We start from the raw sequence: 16,345 nt of genomic DNA, 5'->3' as shown, positions 1-16,345 counted from the left end.
GAATTAGAGAACGCACACTTCAATTCACACAGGACACCGAATAGGACAGGAGAAGTACTCCAGATATAACAAACTGACCCTAGCCCCCCGACACACACTACTGCAGCATAAATACTGGAGGCTGAGACAGGAGGGGTCAGGAGACACTGTGGCCCCATCCGAGGACACCCCCGGACAGGGCCAAACAGGAAATATGGGGGTGCTCTTTCTGGTACAAACAGAGCCATCAGAAAGTATTCAGACCTCTTGGCTTTTTCCACATTTTGTTGAGTTACAGCCTTATTCTACAATGGATAAATTAAATAAAAACATCTCAGCAATGTACACACAATGCTCCATAACGACGAAGTGAAAACAGGTTTTTAGACATTTTTGCAAATGCATTAAAAATAAAAAACAGAAATACCTTATTTACATAAGTATTCAGACCCTTTGCTATGAGACTCGAAATTGAGCTCAGGTGCATCCTGTTTCCATTGATCATCCTTGAGATGTTTCTACAACTTGATTGGAGTCCACCTGTGGTAAATTCAATTGATTGGACATGATTTGAAAAGGCACACACCTGTCTATATAAGGTTCCACAGTTGACAGTGCATGCCAGAGCAAAAACCAAGCCATGAGGTCGAAGGAATTGTCTGTAGAGCTCTGAGACAGGATTATGTCCAGGCACAGCTCTGGGGAAGGGTACAAAAACATTTCTGTAGTATTGAAGGTCCCCAAGAACACAGTGGCCTCCATCATTCTTAAATGGAAGATGTTTTGAACCACCAAGACTCTTCCTAGAGCTGGCCACCCAGCCAAACTGAGCAATTGAGGGAGAAGGGCATTCGTTAGGGAGGTGACCAAGAACCCGATGGTTGCTCTGACAGAGCTCTAGAGTTCCTCTGTGGAGATGGGAGAATCTTCCAGAAGGACAACCATCTCTGCAGCACTCCACCAATCAGGCCTTTATGGTAGAGTGGCCAGACGGAAGCCACTCCTCAGTAAAAGGCACACGATAGCCCGCTTGGAGTTTGCCAAAAGCCACCTAAAGACTCTCAGACCACGAGAAACACAATTCTCTGGTCTGATGAAACCAAGATTGAACTCTTTGGCCTGAATGCCAAGTGTCACATCTGGAGGAAACCTGGCACCATCCCTACGTTGAAGCATGGTGGTGGCAGCATCATGCCGTGGGGATGTTTTTCAGCGGCAGGGACCGGGAGACTAAAGATGAACGGAGCAAAGTACAGAGAGATCCTTGATGAAAACCTGTTCCAGAGCGCTCGGGACCTCAGACTGGGGCGAAGACTCACCTTCCAACAAGACAATGACCCTAAGCACACAGCAAAGACAATGCAGGAGTGGCTTCGGGACAAGTCTCTGAATGTCCTTGAGTGTCCCAGCAAAACCAAGGCCTTGAACCCGATCGAATATCTATGAAGAGAACGGAAAATAGCTGTGCAGCAAACACTCCCCATCCAACCTGACAGAGCTTTAGAGGATCTGCAGAGTGCCAAGCTTTTAGCATCATACCGAAGAAGAATCCAGGCTGTAATCCCTGCCAAAGGTGCTTCAACAAAGTACTGAGGAAAGGGTCTGAATACTTATGTAAATGTGATATTTCATTTTTTTAAATAAATGAGCAAACATAAAAAAACGGTTTTTGCTTTGTCATTATGGGGTATTGTGTGTAGATTGGTGAGGGGTGAAACAATTGAATCCATTTTAGAATAAGGCTGTAACGTTACAAAATGTGGAAAAAGTCAAGGGGTCTGAATTCTTTCCGAAGGCACTGTACCATGTCATAGAAAACATCTCATGTCGTCAATGGGAAAAAAGTGAGTAAGCTGTGCCTTGTAGGAGCGCCCACAACTTTAAGCAATTACAAGCCATCCAACTTTACGTAATGACTCACCCACGCCATCTCTCTTACGCATGAAAAATCTATGGTTAAGGTGGCGCAACGGAAGTTACAGACTTCGGCCACTGCGGTACACAGATAAAAGGTGTTTGGATTGCGGTAACTGGAGTATTAGAACGGGACCTTTTGGAGACGAAAGATATCTTCTACTGTGCGCAATCTCATTAGGACCATGGAGAGCTCCAGGCTATGGACCAGAGCGGTGGTTTGCGCGGTGTTGCTGTCCATCGTTCTTAGTGCTGAAATTGACTACTCGGATTCCGAATTGGACCTCGACACAAGAAGTGTGAGAGACTTCTACCCCAAAGATCCGAATTTGACCAACGAAAAGCAACTGGTAAGTTCCTATCTAGTTTCTATTCTATCTAGTAAAACCTGCAACTTTAATGGTTAATGAGCATTAGATTTGTGTCTATTTGAAAGGTCTGCTTTGGAAGGATGTCTCATTCTAATGTGTCAATATTTCCCACAGCTTGGAGCACTACATGACGTTCTTAAAAAGCTGCAGACCAAGAGACTTCCATTCTGGGAAAAGAAATTCGGCCAAGTCCCTACGGTAAATTTAACAATTTGAATGAATCTTCTAAACATGGAACGACCTATATTTCCAAAAACGGATTGCCTAAACTGGCGCGTAAAACTACATTTCAACATTTTAACTCACTAAATGCGTTCATGTGCCATGTTTTGTGGATGATGTGATCTGATGTGATCTGATGTGATCTGATGTGGTGACAGGTGGATATGGCCCCACAGAACGTTGCATCTGTTGGCAAAAATGTCGCTCACGGTCTTATTTTGTCTACCTTCTTTTTTTCAGTGCGACGTTGGAGAGCAGTGCGCAGTGAGAAAGGGCGCGAGAATCGGCAAAATGTGCGACTGTCCTCGCGGAGCTTTCTGCAACTCTTACCTGCTCAAGTGCTTGTGAATTGAATTGGTCTGAATGTAAGTTAGAAGTTGATGGCAAACTAAAACTGTTATATCAGAACGATATGTGATATAGGAATATTGTTATGATACTACAATATAGGATTATCCGGAGAGTGACAGGTTGCATTCTGAGGATTGTCCCCAAAAAGGCTGATTTTGAAGTTATGAAATGTTTTATTTTCAACTGGATGTTTCTGTAACCAGAAATGAGTTGTGCTATGAATAAACAGCGTTCTATCTGGTTTTGTAAAGCAGTCTGAGTGGTCTCTCTTTGCGATAATGTTATGGGTTATTTCCTACAAACTCATGAAGTAAAAAATACCTACCGATAATATTAGTCATGAAGTACATGGATTCATGAGGGCTGAGTCTTGTCTGGACTGAGAATGAAATAGCATTTTTAGGTCAAATGGAGATATGGTCGGACATAAACAAAACAGTAGTGTATGTACATTTGTTTAATCTTATAAATAGTATTTACTTAGAGCATTAGACATTTACACTACTTTCTTTAAGATGAATAAAAGTTATATAATCACAACAGTTCAACTTGTAGAGAATATTTTATGGTTTTGAAGTGAATAAAAAGTGTGTTATTTAACTATTTCCCTTGTGGTGTTTTTCCATAGAAGCATTGGTGTCACTCCAGGCTTTTTTGGGGTGTCTTTGCATTGTTGTGAGGTAACCAACATTACTCGGTTAGAGGAAAGCAAACCCTTTTATTACAGTATTTCCTGAAATAACACAAAAGTAGCTGGTTTGAATTTTTCCATTCTGTTCCACCCAAAGTGGCTCACAAACCTGACAGTTGGTGTTTGCAAAACATGTTGTAAATCAAGTTGTTGTTGATGGGCTCTGGTCATAAGTAGAGCAGTGTATAGAGAATAGGTTGCCATTTGGAACACATACTCTCACATATTATCACACCAAGGTGTGTATCTGATTCAAACATAGGACTGAATCGTAGGACATTGTTAGGCTGTGAGGTCATATCAGCTAATTATATAAATGCAATCGGTGACACCGAGACAGGTGTTGTAAGGCAGGATTGCTGACATAGTTCATAGTTGTGGATTGCCTTACAACACCACATACCTAAATAGCTCAAATTTACCCATCCTCTCCCACTGCGGTTGATCTCCACCATCTCCACCTCCATCCCTCACTTGTCCAGGCTGTCTCTCTGATTCCTCTCCTCTCTCTTCTCCGATGGGCCCATGTCTCATTAATAATGAATGTGTTGCGTTCATACCCTGGTGAAGACAGTTTGCCTGTCAAAACGTTGGGCATTCGTTTTTTGCATCTGAGCTCTTAGAGTGTGTGGCTCTCCTTTATTTTCAAGTTTTCCACTCTGCTAGCCAGCACCTCGCCTAAATAGGTGTGTGTTTCTTTTTCCTCTAGATTGTGTTGCATTCTACAACACAAATAAACTCTGTCTCAGGAAAGGAACAGAATGTTCTTTCAGTCTATTTGGCGCCTGCCTTTCAAACACACTGTCCACCCTCCTGAATCGTCTTACCAGTCGCGTCACTGAGAAGCAAGCTCCTCAGCGGCACAACTTCAGGCTAAGGAGTGAGTTTCTACATTCACCACCCCCCCCCCAACTTACTCTACAGCAACCCCAGTCCCCAGCATTCATCTGAGAGGAACTGCAGATCAGGGTCACCGCACCACCTGTAATGGACCTCACGCAGCTTGCCTAGCAAGTACCGCTTCCTCCTGAATTGGCTCATACCTAGTGAGCGCCCTGCTGAAGCATCTTACCAGCCGCGCCATAAGTGGGGCTACTTCAGTCTGGGGAGTGAGTTTCACACATTCCCATGTGATACACACACATGGTGTTACTTCACTACACGTTAGTTTCCTTTATGTTTATTCATATTGAATAGATCGCTGGAGGGGGGAACTCTCTGGTTGACAGTATAGTCTGATGGATGCACACACAGAGAAGCCCACTCGGGACAGTGATGATGAATGAGACTGGAAAAAGGACCATTATCTGAAAGTTACCTGCTGAAGGCAATGTTAACGGCATGCACTGACACACATCAAACTTACTTTCCTGCAAAGAGCCTGGTCATAAACAACGTTAAGTCAATAGTGGAGACAAATCAAATCTAACTTCTCCAAAAAAGTCGGCCAACAACAAGCGTGATATCTGTACATGTCTCTATGATTGAACATGTTTGTGTAACAGACAGTAGCGGTTACAACCTATATGTTGTCATAATTGCATTGTTTGCTCTATAATCTGTTGGTTCATATGCCTTGTGACCGTGATATACTGTATAGGCCTAAAGGAAAGGGACAATTTTAGCTAGCTAGCCGCTGGAGGAAATCAAAAGGAGGTGCAACAATTCAAGTTGTTTCTGTCAATGACCTATGCTCTTAATGTGATTTGATAGGAGTGAAGCCAAATCCAAACTGTCTTCCCTTGACACTTTTTTGGAATGCCAGGACCATTCACAGTTGAGCTCACTCAGTTTAGCTCAATGCTGATTAGCTATTATTTGATACTTTTTTTATTCAAGGGTGCTCGCTGGCATGCAGCAACATCGCCATACTCTTTTGGACCAGGGGGCATCAAATAGATGGCCTACATATACCAAGACAGAAGGGCGCTGTTTCGAAAATTATGAAACACATAGAGACTCCAGATTTGTTTTATTTTTCTTGGTCTGTTTTTGGGGGAAGCCTGGCCTCCCTTGCCGCCCATGAATACACGCCACTGGCAGCGTGCATTCAGTTCTGTCCAGGGCAGAACTCAAACTCTTCATCTTCGGTGCAAGAACACATGCCACTCAAAGCTCAAAAGTCTCACCCAACAGAGCACAGGAGTTGGCTCAGAGTGGGGAGTGTTGTTGTGCAGAAAGTTGTTTTTTGACTCCACTGGGCCTTTAAATAACTATTTGGCTGACACTTCAGATGTGAGGACAAACATGGTAGTTAATAATGGGCTGTTTAGAGCCAGCGAAATCAGGTCACATAGCAAATTATGCTGCAGCTGGCTTATTTACATAAACTTTACATAACCTAAACACAGCATTGTCTTTCATGCAGTATTTTGCTCTGTTGCTAGTTCTGGCATATGTCTTTATTTGATAGGGAGTGAGACAGGTACAATTAAAATATTTGACTCATCAAATTGACAAGGGTCAGATGCACTCATGTATGTGTGTGAGTGTTATCTCTATCTATGAAACACCATCTGTGGGTTGTACAGAAAACTTTTCCATCAGATTCAATTCCCCACCACATCCAATAATGTTAATTCCAAAGGACCCTCAATGCCTTGTTGTTACAATCACACTACATACATATGGTCTGTTACCATGCTGTGCTAAAACATCCTTCTCCCTTCACTCATTAAGTATTATACACTGAGTATACCAAACATTAGGAACACCTTCCTAACATTCAGCAGGTGTTCTTAATGTTTTGTATACTCAGTGTATATCTAAAGGAACATATTCCACAGTTAACTAGCTGTGAGTAGCGTAAACACATACTAACTCTCCAGCAGTACTACAACAACCTGAAGGAAACACTATGATGGTGACGCAAGACAGCGGCGGGTCAGGATGAGGTCAGCCACCAATATGCCAATTAAATCACGATTTATAAGGACTTGACTTGGCTTGTAAAGCAAATAACACCTATTAAGCGGGAACAAGGGGCCGACCAAGGGTGACTCAAAATTCATTTTGATGGGTGCATCTATTATATTATTATTACGGCTATTGAGAGAAGAACGTAATGAAGATGCCAGGGAGAGTGACTAGGCACAATTACTTGTAAATCAGTAGCAGACTCTAAGGACTGTAATGAGAAAAAGTGGATGGCAAGAACATTATCTGATTATTATGAACTGGGTTGTTTCGAGCCCTGAATGCTGATTGGCTGACACCCGTGGAATATCAGACAGTATACCACGGGTATGACAAACCATTTATTTTTACTGCTCTAATTATGTTGGTAACCAGATTATAATAGCAATAAGGCACCACGGGGGTTTGTGGGTTATGACCAATATTCCATGGCTAAGGGCTGTATCCAGGTGATGCGTTGCGCCTAAGATCAGCCCTTGGCCATGGTATATTGGCCATATACAATACCCTCTCGTGCCGTATTGCTTAAATATAGCCTAGCATGTGTTTTCATTACCCTGAGTCATTATGCTTGAGACATACTACATGGGCGACAGGTAGCCTAGCGGTTAGGGAGACGAGCCAGCAACCCTTGTGCCCTTGAGCAAGGCACTTTATCCCCTACAACAACAGCTCCCCGGGCACCCAGTGTGGCAGGCCCCTGCACCTCTCCAAAACCTGTATGGATGAATTGAAATAATCTATCAGTCAATAATCAATAAGGCTACAACTATCAAAATTCAAACCCCAAAGACTTGATGGCAACCCAACCTTACCATAATTGGGACTTAATCTATGTTCTTGTCATTGATAAATGTGTTTCACCCTCTTCATGTCAGTGTGGATAAGAGACAAACATTCTTAAATTATTTTTATTAACAAAAATATAGAAACAGGGACCGCTCATAGAAATGTAAAATGTCACTAAATATTGTGGCCAATTACACATCAACGCAACCCATTTCATATCATTCAGCTTTGAAAAGCAAAACATTACAGCAGCGATCTTCCATTGATGATTTTTGAATGTAAAGACTCAAGCACTATCAAACATATCATACAATTCTATGAACCTGGCTTAACGCCAATCATCTCCTTTAGAATTACTGAATCAATTCATAAACATAACAAAAACCGACATTTTCTCAACAGCTTTCCTCACACAAAATAGAACAGAGTGGTTTTAAATGAATGTCAAAGTTCCATCATCAACAAGATCTACATCATGCAGAACAACTAAACAAGATGCCTCCGTTTCTATTCAGACAATAATAGTGACAATGCATTCTACTGTGAACAGAAAACAACAGTTGAAATAATGATTCTGTCAGAGGACTTGGACATTTTAAATACGGGAGCCGGTGTTAAATGATCAAAAGTATACCTCATTCTCATTCCATGACTAACTTTGTAACTTCATTAAACAAAAAAAGCATAACATTTGTAATGTGATCACTCAGGGAGATTTGAAGCATCAATAGAAAACTCGAATGACGAGCCACACAGGATTCATTAGTTGCATGTTATTAATGGTATTGATAAACGGTAGAAATGTCCCTCGTCTAGTGGTCGGGTTGTTAATCAGATAGCTGATTAAATGGCTTGAGGGTCAGACCCAGTGCAGCCGCACTATCCACCATAGTCCTGAGCTAGGTGTAGGGTTAAGTTGCACCTAGAGGCTGATCCTGGGTCAGTTTAGCATTTTCCTGACTAATGACTAAGGTTAGGATTGAGGGAGAGGAAGCTGATCCTAGATCTAGGGGGAACTTCACCCCGGAGCCCTGAGCTAGACGACATAGAAGGAAAGTGCATGGCGTGACTATAGACCCAAGCAAAGGGAGGGAAAATGTGGTGACATTTTGTGAACCACACCCTTACGAAGTGTGTACATTTCTCCATTGTTGTAGGCAGCAGACAGGCACAACCGATACCAAAAGGGACTAAACTTCTTCCCATTCCCACTCTGAAGGAATCCAAATGACCTATGGAACAAGAACTGGGTATACGCTCCTCAAGAATAATAAAAGCGGAAAAACTACTAAGTGGTGGTGATGCATTGAGTCCATCCATTCAATGGTACTGTATGACTCATAGAGCAGCTCCATTCAAACCCACACAACTTCTAAATACCAGGGCCGTGTTCATTAGGGCACACAGTAGCAAAACGTTTCGGAACGAGAAACTGAAATTAGCATGTATTATTGGACCAGGAGAGGTAGTTCCTCCCAGTTAGGGATGTGCATGGTTATTCGAATATTCGAACAGACGTTAGTATTCGAATACTTGTGTGAGTATACAATTTTGTGAGAAGAAAGAAATATAGGCCTATTTTACACGGAAAATGATTTTTCTAAATTAAAATATCCATTGGACATTGTTACATACAAGGATATACCATGCCATTTCAAATGATTAATTTCATAAAACTAACTTTTTTATGTTGTTTTTATGACGTGCACAGTGCACCTCATAAAAAGACCGGCAGCCGACCGGTAGCCATGTGTAGCTTGTTGTTTATGTAGGCCAATCAACGTGGAAAAGAGGCTAAATGTGTAACAAGTGGAATGAAAGTTCACTTATGCAATGCAAGATGGAATAAAATTACTGAATTAAAATTTAGCGAAATGAGAAAGAATAACAACCAACAGGTAGGCTGTTGTTTTATCTGAATGGGGTTGGGGGAAAAACGCAGCATGTGGCCTCAATTAGCCCAGCTAGCTATAGCTGGCTAGCTTCTCTAGACTACTCCAGTCAAGACAGGCACTGTTATATAGGATAATAAATAACATTGAATTGCCTTGGTGTCTCTCTCTCTCCCTCCATCCACCTGTTCGCCCCCTCTGCAGCTGCAGCAATAGAGCGCCAGCCTCTCTCCCTCCCGCAGCAGTGCTCAGGTAAAAAAAAAAAACAATAACACATATATTTCAAATATCTGACAAAAATTCATTATACTATTCAAATTGTGAAATTATTTCAAACCCCCATTCCTACGTCCCCATTTTACTACATTTTGATGCCTACTGAACATGACCCTGGAAAGGCCCCCGGAGGATACTCTATGACCCATGGCTGTGCTACGACGGCCCGTCTCCCTGCTGCTCTGGCTGGAAGGGGTAGCTGATAGCGGGAGGGAAGCCCGGGTTCCTGGGCTGATCATCCAGCAGCACCAGATCCTCTACATCCCTACCATTGAACCGCCGCCGGCAGATCTTCACCGTCACCTTGCGCCCCTGGAAGGCCTTGAGGGCCTCCTTGGACGCCATGGCCCTGGCGGCTGCCTCGTCACGCCCGTAGCCCGTGCCCAGATAGACTGTCTGGCAGCGCAGCTCGCACACCTGGCCCTCCTTCTGGGAGCGCGCCGCAGGCAGGTCGGGGATGTCCTTCAGGGGCACAAAGACGCAGCTCAGGCTCTCTTTGGACGACTCAGTGCAGGCACGCAGGATCTCAAAGTGGTCTAGGTTGGGGCCGAAGCCCCCTGCCGACACCAGCTTCCACGCCACAGCCTTGTAGAGGCGGTTGAAGAAGGGCTGGTGTTCGGCAGGTGCCTGCGGGGGTGGGCCTTGCTTGAAGGGGTTCCCAGGCTTGGTCCGCTTGGCGCAGCTGTCATCGTCGCCCCCTGAGAATCAGCGAGATAAAAGACAACTGAGTAGGGATTCTTCCCGGCAACACTGGCTTCACCTGCAGAGGACAGATTCCAGCGGTGTGAGGGAGGCGTCGGATAGGCAGCGTTTACTTCAAGGCCAAAACAAAAGCAGCAGAAAAAATACTGCTGTATGATTCATCTAACCGTAACAATGTAGAGTATGTTTGATGGAAAAGTACAGAACTTTTCCCACTTTAATTGTCCCACAAATATACAGAAATGGATATACAGCATCACAGTAATTGCTGTTCAGTGTACTGAATCACTTCCATGAGTTAACAATACTGTACAACCCTGAAGCAAAGACAGGCCATTGGTCAAAGACAGGCCATTTCTTTTTTGTAGGGCTATAATATTAGCGTCAATTAAAACGTTTAAAGTTGGACTCTCCAAACTATACAAGGAATCTAAACTTTAAATAGTTTTAAATTCAAATGAAATCAACGTTTATTGATCAAGTGCACAGGATACAGGTGTAAACAGTACAGTGAAATACTTACTTGCTAACTCTCTTCAACAATGCAGTACAATATCAATCAAGGATCAAATGTCAAACAAAGTCCTAAATAACAAGTAGTAATAAAAATTAGAAGGGGGAAAAAGTAACAAAAACTAGCTATGAGAAGTATGTACACAACTGAATATACAGTAGGATTTCAGCATCATACCTGCAGTCCTCTTTCCTTTCCCCAAGATTTCATCTCTGGTCTTTCGAACTGGAGCATCATTGACAACCACTCCCTCTGCCATTTCCTTGATCCTGTCCATGACAGGTTGAGGGTATCTGCAAAACAACACAGTCAGAAGAAGACTAAATTCCTTTTAGGACAGTTGACCCTTGTCTCCTGTTTTGTTTGTTTGTTTTTACATTGGTTTACTTTTTTGGAATTCTGTAGTAGTTTTTCATTCTGGTTGGTCCAAACTGGAGAGTATATGTTCTAGTGTTGAACGATTTAAAACCAGATGCTATGGAAGAACACCAGCAGCACCCCCCATTATAACTCTAACTAATACTCTTTTCAACCTATCAACAGTGCAGACCCCAACCATATACTGTGCTGTCTCGGATATTTCCTTCTCACAGTCATTTCCAGCAGGTTTTCAACTACTATGGTGGATGCATAACCAGGCCATTGCAGCTCAGCTCGTCTCTGTAGTATACGCCAGTTAACAGATGCTTTTATCCAGATATACTTACAGTAGTATGTACATACATTTTGTGTGAAGTGTGAAAATTATATTACAGTAACGCTCCACATCGAAATCCATTAAAACTAAGTTCCTCTATCCATTCCTCAAACATTGCCTGTTTGAGATCTAGTTGACAAGACAGCACAAACAGATCTGGGACCAGGCTACAATACACATACCTGCAGCCCAAGAAGATGTGGTTGGCCCAGCATATGGACAGTGAGAGCAGCCTGTCCAGACTGGGGCTGGGGAAGCCCGGCTGGACTGTGGGGAACGTCTCCATGTTCCTCAGGAAAAACTCTCGTCTGGCATGCCACTGCTTGTTGGTCTCATGCCCTCCTCGGAGTGACTCAACCCACTCGACCAGGTGAGGGTTCTGGTCCAGGTACTCTGAAACAATGTCCTCTCCACTCCTCCCCTGCGCCATCACTGTAACACAGAGCAGAGACACAGGACACAATGTGTTAGGCTATATCAGTGTTACAGTGACTAGAGGCAAAAACAGGCTACTCAAGACTCAAATCAGCTGATTTGATGGGAAATTATATACCACACTAAGTAAATCCAGTGTGTTTTGTGCTCTATCATGTTTTTCTAGAGGCATGGCATCAACAGATTTATCAGGCACTGGAAGCTGTTGCTGTTCCATGATAGTTATAACACCAGAAATATGGTTATAGCCAGAGTCCTTCACCTGCAATTTGTCAGCAGCGGCTTGTTAAGAAGGAATAGTATAACTTATACTTATATATGCCATTTAGCAGACACTTTTATCCAAAGCGACTTACAGTCATGTGTGCATACATTCTACGTATGGGTGGTCCCGGGAATCGAACCCACTACCCTGGCGTTACAAGAGCCATGCTCTACCAACTGTGCCACAGAAGGACCACTAACGCTACGGAAGCTGAAGTAGTCGTCCTCTGGCATCTTTTAAAGTCACTGCTGGCATCTATTCTTTGTGATTATTGTCATCACTGCCTACCAAGCAACTTCGAGATTATGGGAGAGGGCGATTTAGCTATCATAACAAATATCACGTAACGTTAGTAGGGCCAAATCAGAAAATCGCTTGTTTACGGAAGTCAATGTTGGTTTGTTGCAATGCCAGTTATCTAATATTACCGTCTCTGCTGTTACTAGATAATTTATGAAGTGAATCCAAAAATATCATTCGGTGAGTAACTTAACATCAACCGGGTTAATATATTTTACATAGCTAGCCATCCTCCAATGTGGCTAGCTAGTTAGCTAGCATTGAATTAGCATAAGACTTTAAAACAAACGCCGGGTATTAGCCTAGCTAGCAAACACAACAAACGTATATTGGTGGCTGCACTACGCCAACGTTAGCTTTATTTGAGCAATATACTGGATAACTATATCATAGAAAGTTGCAGAATATATTTTATTGATAGCAAATATACAGTTCAGAACAAACCTCAAGCTGTCCAGGCAGCGCCGTTGCTGTATGAGTCATGACCAGTGATGCAAACAAGTTGACTGTCGAACTACAACTGCCACACGATTGCGCAACAACACATGTTTTTGATCAAAGATATAGCTACTTCGAGATCATTTATATATATGTTGGGGGGTTTTAGATAGAAAAAATGATCATTACAGTAGCTAAATCAATCGTACAAGGGAAGAAAACGTTTAATGAACTTATGTGGAAACCAAAGGAAAGACTACAATTTCCATAATTCTTCACCCTCGTCATTGATACGTCATCGGGTTGCGGCGGCGACAGAATCGGCAGTGTTGTGATTGAATGACATGCTCAACACTGCAATTTATGTAAACTTTGACCTGATATCCGATTTTAAGTTAATTAAAATGATTCACGAGCTCTTGTTGGCGTTAAGTGGATACCCTGGGACTATATTCACATGGAACAAACGGACAGGTTTACAGGTATATCGGGATAACGTTACCTACCTAACTACAGTACAAAGCTAGGTCTACAAAGTACAAACACCGCTGCAAGAAGCTGGCTAGCTATGTGAATATTTTTTTCTCAAGTAGCTAGCTAGTGCAATTAGCTAGTAACCTTATGCATTGTTTCATTTTCTGCTTTTGTTGGCACCCATCACTAGTTTTTTTTCTATTGTTGCTGTATGTACACTTCACTATAGTTTTGTTTAGTGGCTGGTGGTAAGTGTGACATGCATCCTACTGAACCTTACTCCACGGTGTACATATAGCTAACTGAACCATAGTTCAAGAATGCACTGTTAAGGAGTTGTGAGTAAGGGGTTAACTGAACCTCTGCTACTCCTGTAGGTCTCCCAGGACCTGCCCTTTCTCCATCCCAGTGAGACCAGTGTCCTGAACCGCCTCTGCAAACTGGGATCCGATTACATTCGCTTCACAGAGTTCATAGAGCAACACACAGGCCATGTTCACCAGCAGGTGAGATAAATACTCAGAAGATGGATTGCCAAAAGTATTTTCCTCTTCTCACTTCCTTTGTTATAACATCTGCTAAAAATGTGAATGTGACCAATAAAATGTGATTTGATTTGGAAGCGAGGAGACCGTTGAAGGATATCTGGGGTTCCTTCTCCAATGTTCTCCCTGCTTATCTCTTACTTTTTGATAAGGTGAAGACTTGAGGAAAACTACGATTGAAGCTCGTTGTACTCAGGCTTTTATAAAACTAGCCAGCTTCAATTAGCTTCACATTCCAGCTCATACTTCATCAGTACTACAACGGTGGATGTTGCTCGTCCGCATGCCGCTAACTCTAGCAGGCATGTAACTACACGTGCATGTCGCATGTTGCTGGTCGAACGCCAAACTCTTCATTGAGACAATGCTGAAACCATCAATCAATGGGAGAGTCAGTTCCACATTTTCATTTCTGCCGAAATTAACATGAAAGATAAGTTATCTTGCAAATTCAGCAGGCTATGATGTGAAATAGGCTAATAATGCTGTCTTTGATGTGCTTTGGTGTGCTTATCAATGCACACAAGCACCTTTTTTCCCAATCCTATCAGTAAAAATGTGTTTGTCATGCAATAGTTTTACTGTGGGTGAACCTTCAAATGCATCTTGTCATTACTAAATGTGTAATGTGATGGGTGTCTTAATATATATATTTTTTACACAAACGCTTGATTAATTCCATATTTAATCGCTCAAAACAACTAGGAACTCGTACATCTCCGACTTCAGTACATTCAAAACAACTGGGAATGTTAAAAAAAATGTAGCTCCGACTGGGGAAAAATCGATTTGAATGATCATCCAACTCGGAATTCCAACTCGGGCCTTTTTCTAAAAGTCAGACTTTCTGACCTTAGATCACTGACGCTATGATTTGACCTCATATTTATCCGTGTTCCTAGTTGTATTTAACATGGCATCAGACACTTCATTCAGGATAAATATAGTAAGCCCTGAGTTATCCTACCCCAGAACAGGTTATTTCTGAAGGATTCATTGCCATAGAAAGGTACCTGGCTAAAAGGTGAGCCTCTTTCATCTTGACCGGTTATTCCAGGTTGAACACAGTTACTTTGCTAACTCCTCAAACCTGATTCATAGTATACGTCTCTGGACTAAAAACACAACTCAATGGAGAATCTCCATTGAAAATGCTTTTTAGTGCAGAATTACACTTAATCTGTGTCCGGGAAACCTCCCCTTAGATGGGTTTATATTTTTTAATCCTGATTAACTGGTTAAATTCTGTGAGAGTCGGTGACAATGAATCTAAACCAACTTTAGAGTGAGTGCCATGTGTTGTTGTTTTTTAGATTGAGATGTACTAGTATTACCGCAAATACTAATCAGATATAGCTAAATACTATAGTCTTAACAAGCTGTGATTGTACTTTGCAGGAGCACCACTCCATTCAGACACACCAGGCCGGACTCAATGGGGTTTACCTGCGGGCTTTCTGCACGGGACTGGACTCCATGCTTCAGCCTTATAGACAGGCTCTCCTGGACCTCGAACAAGAGGTACCGAAGATCATTTACAAAATGCATTGTAGCACTAATTAATACAATGCACATTCATAATCAATCCCACTATTGTCCTCTTCATTGCAGTTTCTTGGTGACCCGCATCTCTCCATATCTCATGTGAATTATATGTTGGATCAGGTAATGCCAGTTACTGTTTTTACTAGTTTTTCTGATTTAGATTTGCTTGTTGTACATTTGAAGTAGAATGAATTGTTTTAGACCTTTAAAGCGGTAATCCTTAATGGTGAAACAGTTTAGGATATTACAACAACAAAAAAGTTACTGCAAGCTACAAACTTTCCCCCTCGAACGTCATTGCACGCGATAAAACAGAACAATATGTACTGCACGTTTTTTCTTTGACCACACTGCTCGACGCACCTCACCTCCATTTCATCCACAAGACAAAACCAATAACAAAGTGCTGGGGGTGTACAGTGGTGCTGCCACCCTTCCACCCCTCCCCTGATTGGAGTAAACTAACGGACAAAACCAATAACAAAGTGCTGGGGGTGTACAGTGGTGCTGCCACCCTTCCACCCCTCCCCTGATTGGAGTAAACTAACGGACAAAACCAATAACAAAGTGCTGGGGTGTACAGTGGTGCTGCCACCCTTCCACCCCTCCCCTGATTGGAGTAAACTAACGGACAAAAATACTTCTACTGCTACTTTCGCTCACATGTACTGTACATGTAGTTTACTAATTATACATATATTCCAAATTTCCTCTTTCTCCAAGTGCTGGCTTTTCATCCACAGCATCCAATCCAGACAGTGGTGCTGTTTCCCCTAATGCGGATTCCATCTTTAAATGTGAACTTTCACACCTACAGTCACAAGATCCACAGTATCTTTCAATATTTCATGAATGGAATTAGGAAATAAAATATTAATTTGACAATATACCCTAGTCATTTTATGTAATCATGTTGTTCTTCTCCAGTTTCAGTTGCTGTTTCCCTCTGTTATGGTGGTGGTGGAGACAATAAAGTCCCAGAAGGTAAGGGCATTACAATGGAGACAATAAAGTCCCAGAAGGTAAGGG

The 16,345-nt window shown here is 42.4% G+C and overlaps 3 protein-coding genes across 3 annotated transcripts in view; 2 read left to right on the top strand and 1 right to left on the bottom strand.

The window, feature by feature from the left end:
* Nucleotides 1-1,951: 1,951 nt before the first annotated feature.
* Nucleotides 1,952-3,078, top strand: cart3 (cocaine- and amphetamine-regulated transcript 3). Its single transcript, XM_035763243.1, has 3 exons — nucleotides 1,952-2,243; nucleotides 2,379-2,462; nucleotides 2,727-3,078. Exons 1-3 carry the CDS (start codon nucleotides 2,079-2,081, stop codon nucleotides 2,832-2,834), a joined length of 357 nt encoding a protein of 118 aa, XP_035619136.1. The 5' UTR covers nucleotides 1,952-2,078; the 3' UTR covers nucleotides 2,835-3,078.
* Nucleotides 3,079-7,339: 4,261 nt separating this feature from the next.
* Nucleotides 7,340-12,909, bottom strand: cdkn2aip (CDKN2A interacting protein). The gene is made up of 4 exons (XM_052515956.1): nucleotides 12,759-12,909; nucleotides 11,497-11,746; nucleotides 10,795-10,910; nucleotides 7,340-10,099 (listed from the first exon to the last, which is right to left on the bottom strand). Exons 2-4 carry the CDS (start codon nucleotides 11,742-11,744, stop codon nucleotides 9,558-9,560), a joined length of 906 nt encoding a protein of 301 aa, XP_052371916.1. The 5' UTR covers nucleotides 11,745-11,746; nucleotides 12,759-12,909; the 3' UTR covers nucleotides 7,340-9,557.
* Nucleotides 12,910-13,034: 125 nt separating this feature from the next.
* Nucleotides 13,035-16,345, top strand: part of tubgcp4 (tubulin, gamma complex associated protein 4) — a 33,074-nt gene continuing 29,763 nt past the window's right edge. The window contains exons 1-5 of the mRNA XM_052515957.1: nucleotides 13,035-13,234; nucleotides 13,604-13,732; nucleotides 15,170-15,292; nucleotides 15,383-15,436; nucleotides 16,244-16,300. Coding sequence (XP_052371917.1) covers nucleotides 13,097-13,234; nucleotides 13,604-13,732; nucleotides 15,170-15,292; nucleotides 15,383-15,436; nucleotides 16,244-16,300 — 501 coding nt within the window. The 5' untranslated portion in view covers nucleotides 13,035-13,096. The remainder of the gene's footprint in view (nucleotides 13,235-13,603; nucleotides 13,733-15,169; nucleotides 15,293-15,382; nucleotides 15,437-16,243; nucleotides 16,301-16,345) is intronic.

The sequence above is a fragment of the Oncorhynchus keta genome, unplaced genomic scaffold (genome assembly GCF_023373465.1).
Source record: "Oncorhynchus keta strain PuntledgeMale-10-30-2019 unplaced genomic scaffold, Oket_V2 Un_scaffold_3531_pilon_pilon, whole genome shotgun sequence".
In the NCBI taxonomy this organism is placed as follows: Eukaryota; Metazoa; Chordata; class Actinopteri; order Salmoniformes; family Salmonidae; genus Oncorhynchus; species Oncorhynchus keta.
This window is presented reverse-complemented; position numbering and strand designations above follow the sequence as displayed.